We start from the raw sequence: 23,333 nt of genomic DNA, 5'->3' as shown, positions 1-23,333 counted from the left end.
CTCTATTGGCCTGGCAAGAAGCAGCTGACGGAAGGTGGCGGCCGAGCGTCTGAGTAGAGGGGGAGGATGGCTGCCCCGGCGGGGACCCAACTGATTCTCCCCGAGACTCACAGGTAGCCTGGGTACCTGTGCTCTCTGCCGGCTGGGCTGGGAGAATGAGGAGGGCTGAAGGGGGAGGGAGCGGGGGTGGTGAGGGTGGAGTGAGTCCGGGGCCTACGAGGGTGGCTCTGCCAACTTTCCACTCCGTCTCCTGGGGCGCCCCCCAGCGCGCAGCAGGCACGAAGGCGTGAGCAGGAGGCAGCGGGAACAGGGGAATGGGCAGTGGGCAGAGGGAGTGGGCAGTGGGCAGGAGGGAGTGGTCAGCGGGTACGGGGGAATGGGCAGTGGGGAGCGGGCATCAGGCAGCGGGCACGAAGGCGTGGGTAGGAGGCAGTGGGCACGCGGGAGTGGGCAGCGGGCACCGGGGAGTGGGCATAGGGGAGCACGCAGTGCAGCCACCTCGGGCTGGGCTTGTGGTGAGTGGAAGGAAGAGCCTGGGGTAGACGTGCGCTGCCGTCTGTCAAGTCAGGAGGAGGTGAGAAGATTGTGTTCTGAGAGGGCGGATCTCTTCTGTTGCCCCACTTTGGCACCCTCATGCACTCGCTGCCAGTGCCAGGGGCTTCGGCTTCGCCTTTCTGCTCTCCATTTACCCTCCCCCCACACCCACCTTCTCGCCCTCATCTCTCAGCCCACACACTTGTACCTCCTCTGCCTTGATGAATGAATGAATTAAAAACCACTTATGAAGTGCTTACCATGTGCCAGGTGTTATGCTTGGAACCAGCTGGGTGAGGTAGTGGATAAAATGCCAGACTTGGAGTCTGAACACCTGAGTGCGAATCCTGTCTGACATTTATTAGCTGTGTGACCCAGGGCAAGTCATTTGACCTTTCTGTCTCTCTCATCTGTAAAATGAGAATGGTAATAGTATCTACCTTCCAGGCTTGTTGTGAGGATCAAATGAAATTGTAAAACACTTAGACCAGTGTATAGTAAAAATCACTATATATCACATAGTAGGTGATATATAAATGCTATCTATCTATCTATCTATCTATCTATCTATCTATCTATCTATCTATCTGTCTGTCTGTCTGTCTGTCTGTCTGTCTGTCTATCTATCTATCTACCAACTTATCTCATCTTACTAGATTCAGCCCAGTGCTCTGCTGTTCAGGATAAAATGAGTTAACATATATAAAGAACTTTGCAAACCTTAAAATACTATTTAAATGCTAGCAAATATTGTTACTATTTATTATTATTGTTATAATTAATGCTAGGGATTAGACTATAGCAAGACATCCCCTGCCTTTAGTGAGCTTAACATTCATATAGGGTAGGGGTTCTTTACTTGCGATCTGTTAGCTTGTTTTTAAACAAAATTATTGTGATAACTAATTCAATATATAAGGTTTCCTTTGTCATTTTATGTATTTTACTTTGTTGTATTTATTGTAACATATTGTTGATATATTATTTTGTTATATTTATTATAACATTATTGTTATATTTAGTATATGTTATGTTTATTATAAATATTATTCTGAGTCCGTAGACTTCACCATACTGCCAAATGGGTCCATGACACACACAAAAGGGTTAAGAATCCCTATAATAGGGGAAGACAGTGCATTGAGAGCTGTACTTAGATAACAGCCAACATTCCTGTTTGTTCAAACCCTGTTATCTTACTCTATGACTTCTAAAATCTCTTGCTGTTGTAAATCTGTTATCTTGTGAATACATATAACTAGAGCTGTATAGTGAAGCATGGCATGGAGATGACCAGAAAGTAGCTGTGCTGGGCCTAAGACCTGGAGTAGCTGTAGTGAAAGTTCATCAGTCAGAGTCCCTGGTCTTAATGGTGAGAGTCCTCTAAGCGTCTTGAGGACAAGGACTGCACTTTTTTTTTTTTTGCCAGCACCTTGTACAGTGACATCACATACTGCTCTCTTTACCCAGCATGACTTCAAAATCACTACAATTGAAGCAGGTTTGAAATGCATGGGAATGCTTAGTAACAACAGATGATTTTATTTTGTACAGTTTTTTCAGTAGTTTATTCTTTAGTTCTTTTCTCAGTGCATTTATTATAATCTATTTATTGGAAAGTTTTGTGCTGCTGTCAGTCACTTTGTGTTACATTGTTATTATACTCCTACCCATAAATTTATACCATTACCCAGGCAAAAGTAGTCCAAAGAAAAGAGGGAATTCATCCAACAGGCCTTTTCCATGGAAAGCCCTTTAAGTAGGAGTATTTTTGGAATGTTTCTTTAGTATTATCCTAATGCACACTAATACTAAGTACCTATCTTTAGGGTACCTAGAACATTTGGAAATTATAAAATAGGTCATAGAGCACTGTAACTAATATATTTCCCCTTAAAATTTTTTAAAAAATTAACTTTTTGTTTTTAAATATATGTAGCATGAAAAAAGCAGTGTCTCTGGTTAACGCAGTAGATACTGGAAGATTTCCTCGATTGCTCACCCGAATTCTTCAGAAACTTCACTTGAAGGTTTGTATATTTGCTTTTGTCTAACTTGTAACATTTCCATTATGCTGCACTTTTGATGATATTTTAAATCCAGAGAATTTTTTTACATAGTGGCATTATTCCTCTGGGTAAAAATAGCAAGGTCTTTTGCTTTGTGTGAACCAGTATTTAAAATTCCAATGTAGTTTTTGCTTATTCTGTCCTTTTGTTCCGTGGGTGAAATTGTTTAAGTGGATAGAGTAAATAGAGACTGGAGGTTAGGATTTCAGTACTCTCTGCAGTAGATTCGCTTTGTCTTAATAGTAAAAATATTACTAATTAATGTAAACCATTAGATTTGGCAATAAGAGATCACTGGTAACTGGAGAGAGGCATTTCATTTGAATGACTGAGGTTGGAAGCCAGACTGGAAAGAGTTATGAAGAGAGAGAGGAAAGGAAGTAGAGGTGCAGATGGTAGACAGACTTCTCAAAGAGTTTATCAACCAAAGAGAGGAGAAATTTGAGATGATACCTAATGAGGATAGACAGGTCAAGTGGGAGTGTTTTGAGGATGGAGGAGATATGGGTATGTTACTAGGCAGTAGGGAAGTACCCAGTAGACAGGGAGAGATTGAAGATTAGTGAGAAAATAGGGGTGATAGAGAGGACAGTCTTTTGGAGATAAGATGGAATGGGATCATGTGATATAGAAGGGTTTGCATAGCAAAGGGAAGGGCTACCTTTTCATGTGACAGAGGAATGAGGGAGGGGTTAGTGTTAGAAGGCATCTGAGTGATGTGAGATGAGAAGGAGAGGAAGTCTTGTGAGATGGCTTCAGTTTTTTTCAGTGGAAAGGACAAGATTCTCAGCTGGGAGAATGGGAGTGGTTAGAGGAGGGATGCAAAGCTTTGGAAAAGCTCTTGTGTGAAAGGGATAGTGAATTGATGAGGAGGCATCAAAGGATTGCCTTGCTACAATCAGGGTCCAGTTGAGATTATGTGACATAAACTTGTATTGGATGTAGTTAGCATGGTTATGTGATTTTTTTTTTCCAGCTTTGTTCAGTGTCAGGTGAGTTTGAGTGAAAGTAGCAGATGGTAGGAGTAATCCAAGGAGGTTTGGCAAGCCAAAATCAGTGATAGGACAAGGGAACAAAGGACTCAAGAAAACAGAACAGTATGGTTGAAGTTGTTCACAAAGATGTTGAGATGGGGAAGCTAGGAGAGTAGCCAATGCAGGGATGATGGCCTGGGAAAGAATTGAGGGGGTTGGGGGTTTGGAATTTGCCGGGAAGATGAAGGACAGGGTTAGGAGATGTAAGGTAGAGGGAGGGGTGAGATGATAACAGATTGTGATCAGATAAGGGAATTTCAGAGTTCATGAATATGGAACATTTTTGGGTATTGGCAAGATCAGGGGTATGATTATCTCTGTGTAGATGAGATGGGAGGAATAGCTCATGGAAAATGAGCAAGTTGAAGTTTTTGGAGGTAAGAGTGTTTGAAGAAACACTGGTATATATGTTGAAGTCTTCAAGTGTGAAAGGAAGAGTTTGGGAATTAGCTACTGAACGCATTGAGGAAAGAGGAATAGTGTTGTGGAGGTCTGTAGATAACAACTACCAGAATCTTGGTTGGGTAGTAAATGTGTATTGAGTGAACCTCAAAAGAGGAGAGGTTATTGAAGTGATGCAGGTAGAGGGAGAGCCTGGAAAGGACAGTGGCCAACTCCCCCATTTCAACTAGTGAGTAGGGGTATGAATGCAACCACTGGTGGAAAGGATTGCTGTGGAAGCTTTACCTACCACCAACCCCCTTCAAACCTCCCCTCTCCCCCCTGATAGAAGAGATCCAGGTATCAGTGAGAACAAGAAGATAGAAGGAGTTGGAAAGGAGAAGGTTTAAGATAAAAGCAAGTTTGTTACCTATGGAACACTTTAAATTTGAAGGTATAGTGTGTGAAGGCATATGAGATAAAGCTGTGAAAAGAGACTGGAGCCCGGTTGTGAAAAATGTTGAATGCCAGGCTAAGGAGTTGAAACTTTTTAGAGAGCAGTGGGGAAACCATTGCAGTTTTTTTCATTTGGAGGGTTATATGATCATAAGTATTTTGGAAGATTAAACTGGAACAGGGATGTGTGATGAGTTAGAGTGAGGAAAGACCAGGTACCAGAACACAAGTTAGTTGGGTATTGTCAGAGTTCAGGTAAGAAGTAATGAGGGACCAAACTGGAGTGGTAGTAGTGAGTATCAGTAAGAATGAAGAATGGTGTGGTGGGTAGCATAGATATGATTGGATTTGAGGGATTGGGGAAAGGGAAGAATCAAAGCTGATGTTTTTGAATGTGGGTGATTTGGAGAAGGATCAATAGAAATGCAAGTTAAGAGGAAGAGTAGGTTTTGGAGAAAGATGATGAAATTGGAAGATTGATGGATGTGGTTGTAGACATGTTGACCTTCAGGTGCCAGGAGATTTCCAGCTGGCATTTGGAAATTTGGGTCTATAGCTGAAACAGAAGTTGAGGCTGGAAGTACTGATTTGTGAATCATCTATATAGAGGTTATTGTTGAAATTTTGAAAGTAAATGAGAAGATCACTAAGGAAAGAATGAAGAGAGACAAAAAAGAGAAAAAGGAGGGAGAGGAACAATTCTGGAGTGGAAGGAGGAAGAACAGGCCACGCTTTATTTTAAGAATATATAAATACATTAGATAAGCCTATTTTGATTGATGCTGTTATGGTATGACCAAACACTGCTGTAAAGTCACAAAATTCTGCCTAAAGATTTATGATTGTCTATTTATAACACTTTTCCTATGGAGTTAACTGTCCTTTGGAATTTCATTTTTGTGGGGCCACCTAATGTTGTTAGACTGGAAATGCTTTTGCTTACTGAATTCTGTGCGAGTAACAGAGGAGATAAGACCTTCAGTCCTTCCTTTCCTTCCCCCACCCCCAGTCTCTTCAGTTAAAGCAGTGAAATTATCCCAAATAGTTTTACTTTAGTAGATATCCTTGTGCACAGCTTGAAGAATGGGGGTTTCTTATTTAATGTATTAACACGATTATTTTGTATTTTAAACATGATTTAAATTGACGTGGTACATGTGGAAAGGTTATTTTTTAGAAGCTAAGTTTTAGAGCCATCCCATACTAGTTGTTGTGTTCCTGGGCAAGTCATAAAACATCTTTGTGTCTTGGTTTTCTCATCTGTAAATGAGGATTAAAGCTTTTTTTGTATTTTGGACTGTTGTGACATGGGACCTTTCTATTAGGGAGTGATATCTTCAGACTAATGGGATTCTTTTGAAAAGGCCAGAAAAAACAGTAGCCCTCACATGTTGTTAACTGTCTCAGTGTCACTGCATCAGCCAGACTAGTCAGGATGTCTTATGTACTACTGCTCATTAGAAAACTTCAGACTTTATATTGTAGGTGGAAAATAAGAGTAGGATTATGATTACAAAGTATTCTTTTTATTGATCCCTACCTGTGTGGAGTAACTTTTTCTTCCCAGTTTGCACTTTATTTCTAAAAGGCTTTCTTATCAAAGTAGATGGATCTTTTGAAGGCTAGAGACTTGAATTTTTGATTGAATGCTAATAAATTTCTATATATGTTGCAGACTGAGAACAGTTTCAGTGAAGAGGAAGAAGAAAAACTCCAAGCTGCATTTTCATTAGAGAAACAAGATCTTCACCTGGTTCTTGAAACAATATCATTCATTTTGGAGCAGGTACTTTCATTGTCCAAAATTGTTTATAAAACACATGAGTTGTTTAAGGCAAGATAGATGTATAAGTTGTAATTGATAATATCTTTACTGAAAATTATATTTGTAAGGAAGAGGCCTAATTACCATATTAATTAAGGTACCTACCCGTCACATGGAGCTCCTAGGATGGCTACTCCAGGTTCAAGGTATTTTATGGATCCAAATCTACATGAAATTATAGCTCACAAGCCCTTACTAATGTCTACCTTTTCTATAGTAAGCTAAACTTCACAGTTAGTTTATTTTTTTTTCCCAATGGCTTAACACTTTTCTCCAATTGCATGTAAAACCAATTTGTAACATTTGTTTTTCTAAAATTTGTAGCTCCAAATTCTCTCTCTTCCTCTTTCCAATCATTCTCTTGTCTTCTTCTCCCCCTGCCTCCATTGAGAAGGCAAGCAATTTGATATAGGTTATACATGTGCAGTTATGCAAAACATATTTCCATGTTAGTTATGTTGTAAAATAAAACAGACCAAAAAAACCCTAAGAAAAATAAAGTAAAGAAAAAGTATGCTTTGATATTCCTTCAGATTTCATCAGTTATTTCTCTGGAGATGGATAGCATTTTTCATCACAAGTCTTTCAGAATTGTCTTGGATCATTGTATTGCTGAGAATAGCTAAGTCATTCACAGTTGATCATCATACAGTATTGCTCTAACTGTGTACAATGTTCTCTTGGTTCTGCTTGTTTCACTTTGTATTAGTTCATGTAAGTCTTTCCAGGTTTTTCTGAGAGAATAGTGCTCATTGTTTCTTATAGTATAATAGTATTCCATCACAGTCATAGGCAGTTTGTTCAGCCATTCCCCAACTGATGGACATCCCATCAATTTCCAATTTTTGCCACCATTAAAAGGGCTGCTACAAATATTTTTGTACATGTAGGTCTCTTTCCTTTTTGTATTTTATATCTTTGGATACGGACCTAGTAGTGGTATTGCTTGGTCAAAGTGCATGGTTTTATAGCCCTTTGGGCATAGTTTCAAATTGCCCCACAGAAAGGTTGAATCAGTTTACAAATTCACCAACAGTGCGTTAGTGTCTCAATTTTCCCACATCCCCTCAAACATTTGCCATTTTCCTTTTCTGTCGTATTAGTCAATTTGATAGGTGGGAAGTGATGGTTCAGAGTTATTTTAATTTGCAGTTTTTTAATCATTAGTGATTTTGAGGATTTTTTCATTTTTTTATAGGATTATGGATAGCTTTGATTACTTTGAAAACTGTTCATATCCTTTGACTGTCAATTGAAGAATGGCTCTTATTTTTACAAATTTGACTCCTTTCTCTATACATTTGAGAAATGAGGTCTTTATCAGAGAAATTTGCTGTGATTTTTTTTCACAATTATGATTACTAACTGTATATTTCCCTACATCCTATTTTCCCCTCTGTTTATCCTATTCTGTCTCTTTTCACCCTGTCCAATACCCTGTGTTTTGCTTCTGTCTTTTACCTACTCCAACCTGCCTTCCCTTTTATTACTTCCCCTCTCTCCCCTTCTCATCTCCTTTCCCTCCTACTTTCCTGTGGAGTAAGATAGATGTCCGTACCCAAATGAGTGGATATGTCATTTCCTCTTTGAGCCAATACCGATGAGACAAAGGTTCAGTCTCTCTCCCCTCTACTTCCACCATCTTCCCCTCTACTCTAAAAGCTCTTTAGTGCCTCTTTTATGTGAGGTAATGTATGCCATTCTACTGCTCCTTTTCCCCTTCTTTCAGTGCATTCCTCTTTTATTTTTTTAGATAATCATCCCATCATATTCAATTCAGACCCATACCTTTTCTCTGTATACTCCTCCTAACCGCCCTAATAATGAGAAAGTTTTTAGAAGTTACAAGTATCATTTTCCCATGTAGGAATGTAAACAGTTTAAGTTTGTTAAAATTTAAGCCTTATGATTTCTCTTTCCTGTTTACCTTTTTGTGCTTCTCTTGAGTTTTGTATTTGAAAGTCAAATTTTCTATTCAGCTGTAGTCTTTTCGTCAGGAATGCTTGAAAATCTTCTATTTCATTGAATGTTCAATTTTTCCCATGAAGTATTGCTGAGTAGGTGATTCTTGGTTGTGATCTGCAAGGTCCAATGTCCCCGTACACTAGGATATTCATGGCATCCCCAAACAGAGGAGCTAATTTGATACCAAAGAAAGAGTCCGGAAGCTCCAGATTAATTATAGATAGTAGTTTAATCAATTGGGTTACTCACATCAGGGGACAGTCTGAGGTGGCTGCCAGATGAAACAGTTTCAGTAATAGATCGATCCCTGCCAAGACTCCAGAAAAGCCCTTTGGTAATTATAGAAATCACACAAAGAGAGGAGGAGTGATAGTGTCATTAAACATGTGATCAAGGTTTGGCTAATGTTTTGATTTACTGCCTAGTATTGGAGTTTAGTCCAGAACCCTGGGCATCAAGGCCAGTGCTGTTGGGTAGATGTCCAAACAATACATGGTCTTATACTGGTTACTGTAGCCTTGTTATGGCTTTCACTAATCAAGACCCCACATAATCCTAATTCTTTTACCTTTTGGAATATTGTATTCCAAGCCCTTTGATGTAGAAACTGCTAAATCTTGTGTTATTCTGACTGTGGCTATATGGTATTTTTATTTGTTTGTTTTTTAAAATTTATTTAAAAATTTATTTTTAGTTTTCAACATTCGCTTCCACAAGATTTTGAGTTCCGAATTTTCTCCCCATTTCACCCCTCCCATATACCAAGATGGCATACATTCTGAATACCCCTTCCCCTAATCTGCCCTCCCTTCTATCACCCTTCCCCCCTTCTCTTATCCCCTTCCCGTTCTATTTTCCTGTAGGGCAGGATAGATTTCTATACCCCATTGCTTGTGTATCTTATTTCCCAGTTGCATGTAAAAAAATTTAACACATGTCTTTAAAACTTTGGGTTCCAAATTCTCTCCCTTCCTCCCTCTCCCACCACCCTCATTGAGAAAGTAAACAACTCGATACAGGTTGTATATGTGTAGTCATGCAAAACACTTCCATAGTAGTCATATTGTGAAAAACTAACTATATTTCCCCTCATCCTGTCCCAACCCCTGTTGATTTTTTTCTCTCTTTTGACCCTGTCCCTCCTCAGAAGTGTTTGTTTCTGATTACCCCCTCCCCCAATCTGCCCTCCCTTCTGTCATTCTCCTCCCTCCTATCTTCTTCCCCCCTATTTTCCTGTAGGGTAAGATAGATTTCCATACCCAATTGAGTGTGTATGTTATTCCCTCCTTAAGCCAAATCTGATGAGAGTAAGATTCACTCATTCCCTCTCACCTTCCCCCACTTCCCCTCCACTGTAAAAGCTTTTTCTTGTCTGTTTTATGTGAGATAATTTACCTCATTCTACCTCTCCCCCTCTCCTTCTTGCAGTATAATCTCTCTCACTCCTTAATTTTATTTCTTAGGTATTACCCCTTCATCTTCAACTCACCCTGTGCCCTCTATCTATCTATCTATCTATCTGTACATGTAATTTTTTCCTCCAACTGCCCTAATACTGACAAAGGTCTCATGAGTTACAAATATCATCTTTCTATGTAGGAATGTAAACAGTTCAACTCTAATAAGTCTCTTATGATTTCTCTTTCCTGTTTATTACCTTTTCATGCTTCTCGTGAGTCTGGTATTTGAGCGTCAAATTTTCTGTTCAGCTCTGATCTTTTCATCAAGAATGCTTGACAGTTTTCTGTTTCACTGAATTTCCATTTTTTTCCCCTGAAGGATTATACTCAATTTTGCTGTGTAGGTGATTCTTGGTTGTAATCCTCTCTCTTTTGACCTCTGGAATATCATATTCCAAGCCCTGTGGTCCTTAATGTAGAAGCTGCTAAATCTTGTGTTATCTCGATTGTGTTTCCACATTGCTGCTTTCAATATTTTCTCCTTGACCTGGGAACTCTGGAATTTGGCTACAATATTTCTAGGAGTTTTCCTTTGGGGATCTCTTTCAGGAGGTGATTGGTGGATTCTTTCCATTTCTATTTTACACTCTGGTTCTAGAATGTCAGGGCAGTTTTCCTTGATAATTTCTTGAAAGATGATGTCTAGGCTCTTTTTAAAAAAAATTTTATTAATTTATTTTGATTTATCAATAATCACTTCCATATACTTTTGAGTTGAAAATTTTTCTCCCCCTTTCTCCCCCCCACCCTCCCCAAGATGGCACACAATCTGATATAGGCTTTACATTTACATATCCATTAAACATATTTTCACATTAGTGAAGTTGTAAGTAAAAATTAAAACCAATAGAAGGAACCCTCAGAAAGATGAAACAAAACTCAACAGAAGGTAAAAATAAGTGATAGCGTTTCGACTTCCATAGTTCTTTCTTTGGATGTGGACAGCATTTTCCATCCCGAGGCCTCTGGAGATGTCTTAGATCCCTGTAATGCTGAGAAGGGTTCAGTTTAACATTCTTAGTCACTGTATAATGTGGCTGTTACTGTGTACAAAGTCCTCTTGTTTCTGCTCACTTCACTCAGCATCAGACCATATAAGTCTTTCCAGGTTTTTCTGAAGTCATAGGCTCTTTTTTTGATCATGGCTTTCAGGTAGTCCAGTAATTTTTAAGTTATCTCTCCTGGATCTATTTTCCAGGTCAGTTGTTTTTCCAATGAGATATTTGACATTGTCTTCTATTTTTTTCATTCTTTTGATTTTGTTTTACAGGGTCTTGATTTCTCATAAAGTCACTGGCTTTTGTTTGCTCTATTCTAATTTTTAAGGAAGTATTTTCTTCAGTGAGCTTCTGGACTTTCTTTTCCATTTGGCCAATTCTGTTTTTGAAGGCATTTTTCTCCTCATTGGCCTTTTGGACCTCTTTTGCCACTTGGGTTAGGCTATTTTTTAAGGTGTTATTTTCTGCAGTATTTTTTTGGGTTTCCTTTAGCAAGCTGTTGACTTGTTTTTCATGATTTTCTTGCATCACTCTCATTTCTCTTCCTAGTTTTTCCTCTACTTCTCTTACTTGCTTCTCAAAATCCTTTTTAGCTCTTCCATGGCTTGTGACTGATTCATATTTTTCTTGGAGGCTTTGGATGTGGGAACTTTGACTTTGTTGTCTTCTTCTGGTTGTATGTTTTGATCTTCTTTGTCATCAAAGTAAGATTGTATGGCCTGACTTTTTTTTTTGCAATGTTTGCTCATGATCCCAGCCAGTTATTTGACTTTTAAACTCTTTATTAAGGTAAGGGTCTGCTTCCACTGTGGAGAATGTACTGTCCCAAGCTTCGAGGGTTTTGTGCAGCTGTTTTCAGAGATACTTCTATGAACCTGTAAATTTTCAGTTCTTCCAAGGTGCTATGATCAAGGGCAAGGTCTTTACTCCTTTCCTGGCCTGTGCTCTGGTCCACAAGTGACCACAAGCACTCTTTTCTGCCTTGGAAACTGTGAGGTGGATTCCCTATGCACTGCCACCATAAGCTCCACCATGCCAGTGCGCCTTCTTGCCCCAGGACCACCACCCAGAAATGCAACCCAGATCCAAGCACAGGCAAAGCAAGAGAATCCTGCCTCAGCACCAGCAAAGAGATCCCTGCAATTCCCCTCTGATCAGCTGCTTGATTCGCTTTTTTTCTGTGGGCTGAGAGCTTTGGAAGCAGCTGCCCTGGGGCTGCATCAGGACCGGGGCTGGACTGAGCTCCTCTCTCAGTCAATAGACCTTTCCTACTGACCTTTTAAGTTGTCTTTGGTGTTTGTGGGTTGAGAAGTCTGGAAACCACCACAGTTCCCCTTAATTCAATCCCCTTAGGCCTGCTCCAGGATCGCTGAGGCCAGGTCTTTGGTGGCATGGCCCACACTGAACTGTGCTCCTCTTTCAGCCTGGTGCAAGATTCCTGCCAACCTTCTAGGTTGTCTTGGGCTGGAAATTTGTTTCACTCTGTCTTTTTGTGGGTTCTGCTGCTCTAGAATTTGTTTAGAGCCATTTTTTTACAGGTATTTGGTGGGGTGTGGGGGAAAACTCGAGTAAGTCACTGCTTTCACTCTGCCATCTTGGCTTGGCTCTGTGATATTTTAATTGTTTCTTTTGATGCTGGCTGCTTGCAATATTTTCTTCTTGATCTGGGAGCTCTAGAATTTGGCTATAATATCCCTGAGAGTTTTCATTTTGGGATCTTTTTCAGGAGGTGATTGGTAGATTCTTTCAACTTCTATTTTACTTTTTTGTTCTAGAATATCAGGGCAATTTTCCTTGCAAGATGATGTTTGGGTTTTTTTTTTTGATCGTGGCTTTCAGGTAGTCCAATAATTTTTAATTTATCTCTACTGGATCTATTTTTTAGGTTAATTTTTCCAATGAGATATTTCATATTTTCTTCTGTCTTTTCATTGTTTTGATTTTGTTTCATTGTTTCTTGATGTCTTATAAACTCATTAGCTCCCACTTGCCCAATTCTAATTTTTAAGGAATTATTTTCTTAAGCAAGCTTTTTTAACTTCTTTTTCCATTTGGCCAGTTCTGCTTTTTAAGTTCTTTTCTTTTTCTTTCTTTCTTTTTTTTTTTGGTGAGGCAGTTGGGGTTAAATGACTTGTCCAGAGTCACACAGCTAGAGAGTGTTATGTGTCTGAGGCCAGATTTGAACTGAGGTCCTCCTGACTCTAAGGCCGGTGCTCTATCCACTGTGCCACCTAGCTGTTCCTTAAGTTCTTTTCTTAAGTGAATTTTTATACCTCTTTTTCCATTTGGCCAATTCTGCTTTTGAAGGCATTCTTCTTCTCTCGTCATTGGATTTTTGTACCTCTTTTACCATTTGGCCTGTTCTGTTTTTTAAGGTGTTATTTTCATCTACATATATGTGTGTGTGTGTGTGTGTGTGTGTGTGTGTGTATTTTTTTTTTGCCTCCTTTACTAGGCTGTGGATTCTTTTTTTTTTCATGATTTTCTTGCATTACTCTCATTTCTCTTTCCAGTTTTCCCTCTTCCTCTCTTACTTGATTTTTAAAATCCTTTTTGAGCTCTCCCATGGCCTGAGACCCATTTATTTTCTTTGAGGCTTTGGATGTAGCAATTTTGACTTTGTTGTCTTCTTCTGAGTGTTTTTTTTTGATCTTCAACATAGTGACTTTCTATAGTCAGAATTTTTTTTGTGTGTTGTTTGTCATTTTCCCAGTCTATTTTTTGACTTTTAACTTTTTGTTAAAATGGGGCTCTGCTTCTGGGGTGGAGGGTGCACTTTTCTCTGCTTCAGCAGTTTTGTGCAGCTATTTTCAGAGCTAGTTCTGGGGGTCTTTGAGTTTTCAGTTCTTCCAAGGTGTTATGATCAAAGGAGAGGTGTGTTTACTACTCACTTGATCTGTGTTGTGATCTGTGAGTGACCATAAGCATTCTTTTCTGCTCTGGAAGTATGACTAGGGTCCCCACTTCCCTGCAGCCACAAGCTCTGGTGTACTTCTCCTCGTCTTGGGACCGAAACCTAGGACTATGATCGAGATCTGAGTGTGGCTAATATAAAAGAATCCTGCCCCTAGTGCCAGCAAAGGGACCCCTGTAATCTCCTTCTGACCAGTTGTTTGATACCCTTACCTTCTTGGGCTGAGAGCTCCAGAAGCAGCTGCTGCCGCTGCTGATTTGGTGGCTCCCAAGGCCTGCTCTTGGATTTTCTGGGGTCTAGTCTGTCCTGGCATGGCCTGCACTGGACCATCTTGGTTCCATCCTCCCTTCCTCTCCCCCTCCCCCCACTCCAGTTAGTCAGTTTAAAGCAAAGGAATTTAATGAAATAGAATAATAAGAAAAGTTTCAATAGAGTATTTCTCTTGTAAATCTAGGATTCTCTCTCTCCTACAAGTAGACACACTATCTGAGGAGAGTGGGCATGTTGAGGGTTCAGGTGTGAGTGGCACAGAGACAGGGAATATGTGTTCGCAGAGCACATATACTGCAGTGCAAAGAGCTCTCTCTCTGCGTTCAGAGGACCTGGGTTCGAATTCTACCTCCGATGCTTACTATCTGTGTAACTTTGGGTAAGTTATTTAGTCTCTTTTGGCTATAGTTTTCTCATATGTAAACTGAAGGATTTGAACTAGATGAACCCTGAGTTTCCTTTTCAGTTCTGAATCTCTGGTAGTATGACTTGAGGAGCAGTTCATGCCTCTGAAGCTTCAGGATCACCACTTTTTGCTGGAGATGTCACCCCATGGCTCTCATGGGGCTTGCTCCCTAACAGTAACCTAAAGTCCTTTGGTGATCTCATTGCCCTGCTTATATTGGGTCTTCTCTCAGTTAGGTTGGCATCTCTGCTGGGCCCATTGCATTGTTCCCCCTGTGGTCTCCAGTGCTAACCGATGCCCGTGCAGGTATCCGGTGCCTGCTAGGCATGCAGTCTCAGTTGGACCTTGTTGCCTTTTATTGTTTTTTGAACTCATCTCTTCGGGGTTACCTGCCTACAATCTAGACCATTAGGGTATAGTGATTAGAATATCTCTCAAATAAGGGCCACCTGACAATATTTTTAGTCATACTATGCCCAGCTAACAAAAGCCAGACCTAGATTGAGTGCTGCTGTGCTAAGATTAAGTCTTCTTTTTGACCCCTCCATCTGGGTGGAGATCTCACCTCTCTGTTTTAGAACACTGGATTATCCATGTAGAGTTGAAAGTTTACCTGTAACATCTTTGAATATCTGTTGAGTAGAGTGGGTGGTATCATCCTTTCCTACTTTGTCTCTAGAGCTTTAATTAGCCATAGTCCGTTCTAAAAATTAGATTTTTTTCTTTTTAAATTGTGGGGCTGAATAATGGCATTTCAGATTCACATGGGTCTCTCCTGCTTTATGGAGAATGAAATGTTAAGAATACAATTGCAGTTACTCAGAAGCCCTCAGGAAAATTCCCAACATTTAGGCAGAACTTTGGCTCTTTTGCTTAATTTAAATTTATGTTTATCTCTAGCTATCCCATGGCCTCTTTATGGTTGAGGCAAAATTTAGGTGACCAGAGACGTTTGAGTAAAGAAGTAAGCAGAGAATGTTATAGCATCTGTTAATGAATAAGCACAGAGAGGGGAAGTTGGGTAAGCAGAGCTTTTCTTGGAATTTCCCTTCATCCTGTAAGAGAGCGATAAAATCTGAAGCTTCAGCCAGAATTTTCTGCTCTGGTAGCCCTTCTTGGTGTCTCTCTTCTCTGCCATAGCTCAGTTCTCCTTGTTCTTTCTCCTTTTTCATACTTAACCTGGTGAAGCTAATTCTTTCCATCTCAGATTATTAAGTCTTGTGTGGGTGTTACCTTATTGCTGCTGCTGAAATATTGAGATCCCACTGCTTCTCCATCTGCCTCCACTAGACTGTGTGTTTCTTTAAGCACTCAATTCTACCCTCCAGATCAAAGCCTGAGGTAGTCCTAGATAATTTCTCAAGGTTTTTAGGGAAATGCTGCTCCCTAGAAGGCTTGTTTCTACTTTCCCCTGAACAGAAGATGGCTTAGAATGAAACTTAATTTGACTTTGGAGGAAAGGTAAGTTAAGGAGGCAAGGTCTTTGTTCTCTGTCTACCTAATCTGTATTCTTGTCTTTATTATACATATCTCACTAACAATGCAATAGCAAAAACCTTGGTGCAGTATTTGGCTAGTTTTTCTCTCTCCAGAAGAAGTGATATAAGGATGTAAGTAAATGAAACAAATATTTATGCATATTAATATTTATCCATAGCATGATGTAGGATTTTCTTAATTGACTTGCTTTTTATATTGTTAAAAACAAAGCTAGTAAGTAGTTATTTTAAAATTATTTAGTCAAATACATGAATTTTTTTTTGATGTCAAAGATCAATAAATGATAAGTCAAAGTGAGAAAGTTATTTATTTGGATCTATTGTTTCCAGGTAGTCAAATCTGAAAAAGTTAACAAAGAAAGTAATCTAGAATTTTTTTCCAGTAGGAAGATAAAATAAAATTAAAGGAAAAGGACAACTAAAACAAATACTTTTGAGTTTTTGCTTATGTGACCTCTGTGAGCCTCCCTCCCACAAAACCCCTCAAAAATCCCCAACATACTACCTCTTTTTCCCTGCCTTCAAGTCTAATTAAAATTCCATCTCCTTCTTGACACCTTCTCTGTGTACTTTAGTCCATATAAATCTTCCTCTTACTTAGGTTCCTATTGTACTTAGAGTTGGTAATCATACACTTTCCCCCCCTCATCTTTTCTTTCTTTGTTTTCATGTGCTTCAGCTTTGCTTTCTAATCTTATACTTCCTTTGTAATCATTCCCTCCAACCTCTTGGAAGTCCATAGGTACTTAATTGTTTTGAATGATAGCTAGGGAATGCTCACTAGTTAGGAAAAGTAATTTATGCAGCCAAAGACAAGGAGGAGGTTATACAAATACCTAATATATTTGGGACATACAAACCCTTAGGCACAAATAACATTTTAATGTTGAGTTTTCCATGTATTTCTGCAACTTTCTGTCTAACCTGAGGCTCTCTAAACTGTTCTTTAGAAGAATTTGTTTTAATAGCAATATGAAATAATAATTAAAAAAAAACTCCTCAAAAGCTATAAATGTGCTTTTGGGTTAATATAGTACTGTTCTTCTAATGTTTAAATATATTGAAATGATGCATGGCACTATATATTTTTTTCTTCTGTTTCATAGGCTGTTTATCACAATGTGAAACCAGTAGTTCTGCAACAGCAGTTAGAGAACGTTCATCTCAGTCAAGACAAAGCTGAAGCATTTGCCAGTGCTTGGGCTAGTATGGGTCAAGATACAGTCGAAAAGTTCAGACAAAGGATTTTGGCTCCCCAAAAGGTAGTATTATTCACTTGACTTTAATTTGCCTGACATTTAAAATAAATTAATTTATTTTTAGTTTTCAACGTTCACTTCCATAGGCTTTTGAGTTTTAAATTTTCTTTGCTTCCCTCCTCCTCTCCCTCCCCAAGACAGCATGCAATCTGATATAGGCTCCACATATGCATTCCCATCAAACATATTTTCACATTAGTCATGTTGTAAAGAAGAATTAGAACCAATAGAGGGAACCACAAGAAAGAAGAAACAAAACAAAATAGAAGGGGAAAAAAAAAGAGCAAATAGTATGCTTTGATCTGCATTCCAACTCCATAGTTCTTTCTCTGGATGTGGATAGCATTTTTCATCATGAGACTTTTGGAGATGTCTTAGATTCTTGCATTGCTGAAAAGAGCTAAGTCTATCAAAGTTGGTCATCACACAACGTAGCTGTGACTGTATACAACGTTCTCCTGGTTCTGCTCACTTCACTCAGCATCAGTCCATACAAGTCTTTCCAGATTTTTCTGAAGTCTGCTTGCTCATCGTTTCTTATAGCACGATAGTATTCCATTGCATTCATATACCACAACTTGTTCAGCCACTCCCCAATTGAGGGGCATCCCCTCGATTTCTAATTCTTGGCCGTCACAAAAAAGAGCTGATATAAATATTTTTGTACATGTGGGTTTGCCTGGTGTTTTTATAACATTTTTAGAGAGAAGAAGTTTACAAAAGTAACGTCTTGTAGAAATGGCACTGGCTTTGGAGACAAAGGACCTGGGTTTGACAGGGATGTTTCTGTCCATTTAGGGGGTTTGATTTCCCCATCTGTAAGAGGAGGGAGTTGGATTAGATGATCACTAAGGCCTCTTCCAGTTGTATGTCCTTGATCCTGTGATTCAAAGCATTATAGATTTTACTTAAAAGCAAAAAATCATGTATTGTCCTTTGTTCTTAGTATGAGTGAAAAAATCAAATCAATTTCCATATTTACTACTATAACTTATTTTTTAATTAAGCCTAATTTTACTTAGTCTGATGAAATATACTCCCATAGTTGATAAAAATTAGAACAAAAGCAACATTTTCTCACAGCATATAATGAATGGAACCCTTAGGAGTAAGAAACTGAGCTTAAATAAAAATACTGTCTTCTTTAGTATCCTTTTGGTTATCCTAAAGGGATGTATTTAGACCAATTTGGAGGATAGATTTTATGCATGATAAAAATCATTTGACAAATTAATCTTTTCAGGAACTAAAAGATAAATTAAAGGTATAGTGGCTACATACTGTTGTTATTAAGGTTCTTGTTACAGTGCTGAATATTTTTGTATCATTTTGAGATTAGAGCCTAATATGTCCTCCTAATGGTTTATCTATTTGTCCCAAATAGAATATGACTCATGTAAACTGTCAGAGAAGTGGAATAACTTTTCTATGGTCACAAAATTAACTGTTTTTTTTTTCTAGAGCTGGTTCTTGTTAAGGTAAAATTTAAATGACTCTTTGTGCATGGGGTGCTGTCTCTCCTGTGTACCCACATACATACACATATTATATTGAAGTATGTGTAAGTCAAACACTTAACTTTGATAAAAACATGATTTCAGACCTTTAGCAGGAGGCCTTTCCCCAGCTTCTCCACTGCTGGTGCCTTTCCTTGTAAGATCACCTTTCACTTCCACTGTATTTATCTTGTGTGTACAATTTTAGGTATGTTCTCTCTCCCAATAGAGTGTGAGCTCTTTGGGAGCAGGGGCCATGTTTTTGGCCTTTCTTATATCCCTTGCACTTAGTATAGTGCCTGGCTCATAGTGAGTGCTTAAGAAATCCTTATTGACTGACTAAATGCTTAGTTTAAAAATTATATATAAAATATGCAGTGTATGTATATTCTGCTTTAATGTAAATTATATAGATAATACACTTGAACATATGGCTAAAGCTTAGATGGACATCTTATGTATGTCCTGATGTGTGGGAATATTTAACTTCTTTGGGAGACCACAGTCCTTAGCAACTTCAGAAAAGTTACATAAAGAGCACAGAGAAAAGAAAGGCGTGGGTCAGTTTCTTCCTAAGGTAAATGTGAAGAGACACAAATTGTAGTGCTTTTATCTCATCGCTGGTCAAAATTTCTTGGTTTCTAAGAATTGTATTATGAATACTGGAAGTCAGATTTTTAGGACTGAAAAATCTTGAATTATTGGTTGTCTTGATCAAGTTAAGAATACTTTTTGTATGTATCCTCTCACCCTGGAACTTTCCTCAGTGCCTGAGACTTTATAATGCCTCTCACTTCATAATAAATATCCTTCTGTCATGCTGGCCCCGACTCCCATTGGTGAGTTCCTTTCAATGCTTTTATTTTGGTGATGGGCTCAGACCCTGGCCATGCTTCATCCTTCTGAGGATTTCTCTGTCTAGATGCTTCTTATCTCCCCACCGCACCTCCCCGATCTTTTGTGTGTGGTCTTTCCCCATTAGAATGTAAGCTCCTTGAAGACAGGCTGTCTTTTTTTTTTTTGGCTTCTATTTCTGCCTCCTGCTCTTAGCACAGGCCTGGCATCTCGTAAATGCTTAATAAGTTCTTGTTACCTTCCTGGATAAAATCAGGAAAGCAATATAGTCAGTGTCTCTAATCTTACAGAAGCATTATGACTGTTGATAGACATATAGCATCAGAGGCGGCAGCATGCAGCACAGAGGGCACTGGCCTGCGGATAAAGAGGGCTCTAGGGCTTAGTTGCAACTGGCAGGTACCCAAGTACTTAACCTCTTTGGCCTCCAGTTTCCTTATGTATGAAAGGTGTGTATGTTCTCTTAGATGATGTCTCAGCTGCCTTCCCTAAAGTGATATAGATCTGCTTGGTGGAAAGTGCTCTATGAATATACGATAGAACTTTAGATTGCCTGGCTTTTTCTTGGCTAAATCATTTTTAGAAATAATTTGTGCTGTACAATTAACCAAAGGGCTAATTATGGTGTTAACAAAAGTGCTTTATTCGACTTGCCTCTCCCTGCCCTCTTTCCCCCACCCCTCTTAGGATCTGGGTACAGCTCAGCCTTTGTTCTTTGTGTCTTTCCTTTACATAAACATACTGTGATCATTTCCATAACCTTGTTTCTTTATGGACATAATTTGTTTAGTCTGTATTTTGTTTTATTGTTTCACCTATTTTCTTCTTGTGGTTATATTTTTCCCTTTATGTTTTGGGTTTGTCATTATTACAGGTTAGTGGAGTTAAAATATCTTTCTGCTTGTCAGAAGTGCTCTGGTTCCTTAAACCAAAGCCCTGAGCAACGTAGGAAAAAAAAAATCACCTCCTTTAGAATGTCTTCTTTTATTGTCTCCAAAAGAATGATATTTAACTAATCCTGATTCTATAGCACTCTAATACAGTATTTCTGAAGAATTTTTGTTGTATGAAACAATAAGCCAACAGGCTTTTATTAAATCTTTTAATATGTGCCTTTAATATATTAAATCTTTGATAACTCTGCTAGGGATACAACAAAACCAAAAACCATCCCTCTCTTCAAGGAGCATCCATTCTAATGGGGTAGACATATCAGTATATGTACACTTATATGAGATACATAAATAACAAATGTTCTTATAAGAACAATCAAGATACATACAGAGTTAAGTGCTGAGGAACTATGAAAGGCTTTCTGAAGATGTGCAGTTTCCTCTGAGTCTAGAAGGAAGCCAGGAATTCGGACAGGTAGAGGTGAGATGAGAGAGCATCCCAGGCATGAATGGAGGCAGAGCCATTGCAGACCCGCAGAGAGAGGAGATGGAATGTCGTGCAGCAAGTAGGCTGGCATCGCTGGAACACGGAGAAGTCTGTGTCCTGAGACTGCAAAGATAGGAAGGGGACAGATTGTGAGGAGCTTTGAAAATGGAACAGAGAATTTCATATTTGATCCTATGGTTCGGCTGTGTCAAACTCAAATAGAAATGGGGGCTTCTATTACATAGAGATTCCTGCGGGCCATATATTGCCTTAGTTTAAAAGATAATGTTATGTATTTTATTTATTTTGTTAAATATTTCCCAATTACATTTTAATCTGGTTCAGGCTGCATTCAGGAGTGTTGTGAGTCATGGGGCTGTGGTCTGGGTGTTTGACACCTCTACTATAGGTGACCAGTGAGCCATTGCAATAGTCTAGGTGACAGGTGAAAAAGTCCAGAATTAACTGGGTCAGTGACCATGGCCAAGTCACTTAATTCAATTCAGCAAATATTTATCGGTTGTTAGTATACGAGGTGCTAGGATACAAGGACAAGAATGAAACTTTTCCTGCCCTCATAGGCTAGAGCTAGCCAGGCTGGACCCTAAGAATAAGGATGGGGGTTGGGGCAGAGAGGAAGAGGAATATTGTGAGACAATCTTTACTGAAAGCCCCTTAATAAAGGAGGGAGAATGACCTAGGGGTCATATAACTACCAGGATTTGGGTTTAATTATCAGTTTGGCATTTAAAACCCATTACAACCTTGGCCCTCTTCTAGCTTTCCAGTTTTCTTACTCCTTACCCTGCAGTTCAGTTACACTTGCCTTCTTGCTGCTCCTCAAACCAGACACTCATCTCTGCCTCTCCTCTGTGCCTGGGATGCCCTTCCTCTTCTGTTCTGTCTCTCATCTTTCCTGGCTTCCTTCAAATCCCAACTAAAATCCCATCTTCCACAAAAAGCCTTTCCTGACCCCACCTAATTCTAGTGCCTTCCCTCTGTTTATTATTTCCTGTATTTATTTTGCTTGTTCATAATTGTTTTCATATCTCCCCTATTAAATAGAGGCTCCTTGGGAGCAGTGACTGTCTTTTGCTTTTCTTAGTATCCTCAGTCCTTAGCACAGTGTCTGGCTCATAGTAGGTGCTTAATAAATGGTTGCTTACTGATTGACTGATCAAGGTGATAAGATAAAGCATTTAATGAAATAGCTTAATTAACCATAATATAATTTCGTTATCTTATATTTAGGTTAGAATAAAACAGTAATTATTTTAAAAAATGAAAATAACTCATGTAGTAATAATTGAAACCCCCCCACACACACACAGTATGACCACTAATAAGTACCACAGTTTTGACTCAATAGCCTTCATAGTGGTTACTGTTGGGAAATATTTGTGTGGTGTATCATCAACATACACTTGTGGGCAGTAACTCTAAATTTTTAAGGCATGACTTTTAGTAGAATATTTTAGTACTTCAAAACTGATATTGCTGGTTAGGATTTATGGATACAGATCTCAAAGTCTCCTTTAAAGCATGAGAAACAAGTTTTCACTATACTGTTGTCATAACTATTTTTATTTACCCCATAAATGTTAAGCAAGTTCACTTAAACAGAATTCATTTATAAGATGATAACCTTCTCCACTTTCCTCGGTGCTCCCGATTTTGAAGTTACTGCAAGATACATGTCTCATTTATATGAGAGTTTTTAGGGCATGTGACTTTATTACAGTATAAAATCAGGAGTTTACTTTAGGCAACTAAATCTTCAAAACCAAAAGAAAACAGTACCTACCTGAAGCTTTCTTAAAATTAAAATTTTTTTTTTAACAGTGGGTTTTTTTAAAAATGAAATGAAGAAGGTCATTTATGGCAACTATCTGGGCATATGACTGCAATGGGTGTTTACTTTGCTACTTTTAGCATTTGGCATTCTGTGAATCAAATTAAAGTCATATTTTTACATGCTTTGGAAGTGATTGAATGTAAATGTGTTGGGACCAGACTGCTGATATTCAGACATATGCATATACACACATATCTGTCTAAACACATATACACATACGTATTTCATTTTTTTTTCTTTTAGGTCAATATGGGAATTAGTTCTGTACCCATTTTTAAGTCCCTGTTATATGCAAAACATTATGATGGCTGGTCCAGAAGAAGTAGTTGTTGATGGTGCTAATAATGGGTATCTCAAGCAGTAGGAGAGCAAGAGGTCAGGAATTTGCAAGTCATGGGCCAGGGGAAGTCTCAGATATGGGAAAGTTTATTGATTAAATTGGTTCCAAGCTTCTAATTAGAGTGATGTGATCTGGACCTTGCTGATGGTGTCTCTTACGGTGGGGCCTTCTTAGTTGATAGGAGGAATGAGAGAAAAATTCCAGTTGATAGAAACTTGATACATTTGCTACCTCTTCATTTCATGTTGAAAAGAAACAAAAATAGAAAAAAATCTCAGACTGTAGTAGATCTTTTTCAGGAAACCTCTGCAATGTTTTTCAGCAACATTTCTAAGCA

At 38.8% G+C, this 23,333-nt stretch overlaps 1 protein-coding gene across 4 annotated transcripts in view; it reads left to right on the top strand.

Moving 5' to 3' along the window:
* Positions 1–23,333, top strand: part of COMMD10 (COMM domain containing 10) — a 230,811-nt gene continuing 207,478 nt past the window's right edge. Inside the window, exons 1-4 of one of the 4 annotated variants that reach the window (XM_078152972.1) lie at positions 1–113; positions 2,474–2,564; positions 6,150–6,260; positions 16,918–17,073. In XM_078152972.1, coding sequence (XP_078009098.1) covers positions 67–113; positions 2,474–2,564; positions 6,150–6,260; positions 16,918–17,073 — 405 coding nt within the window. In that variant the 5' untranslated portion in view covers positions 1–66. The remainder of the gene's footprint in view (positions 114–2,473; positions 2,565–6,149; positions 6,261–16,917; positions 17,074–23,333) is intronic. The other 3 variants (XM_020967374.2, XM_020967375.2, XM_020967373.2) reach the window with 3 other exon arrangements.

Source organism: Phascolarctos cinereus, unplaced genomic scaffold (genome assembly GCF_003287225.1).
Source record: "Phascolarctos cinereus isolate Bilbo 61053 unplaced genomic scaffold, phaCin_HiC Scaffold_4;HRSCAF=312, whole genome shotgun sequence".
NCBI lineage: Eukaryota > Metazoa > Chordata > Mammalia > Diprotodontia > Phascolarctidae > Phascolarctos > Phascolarctos cinereus.
The sequence above is the reverse complement of the archived record's forward strand: the minus strand, read 5'-3'. Positions and strand labels throughout refer to the sequence as shown.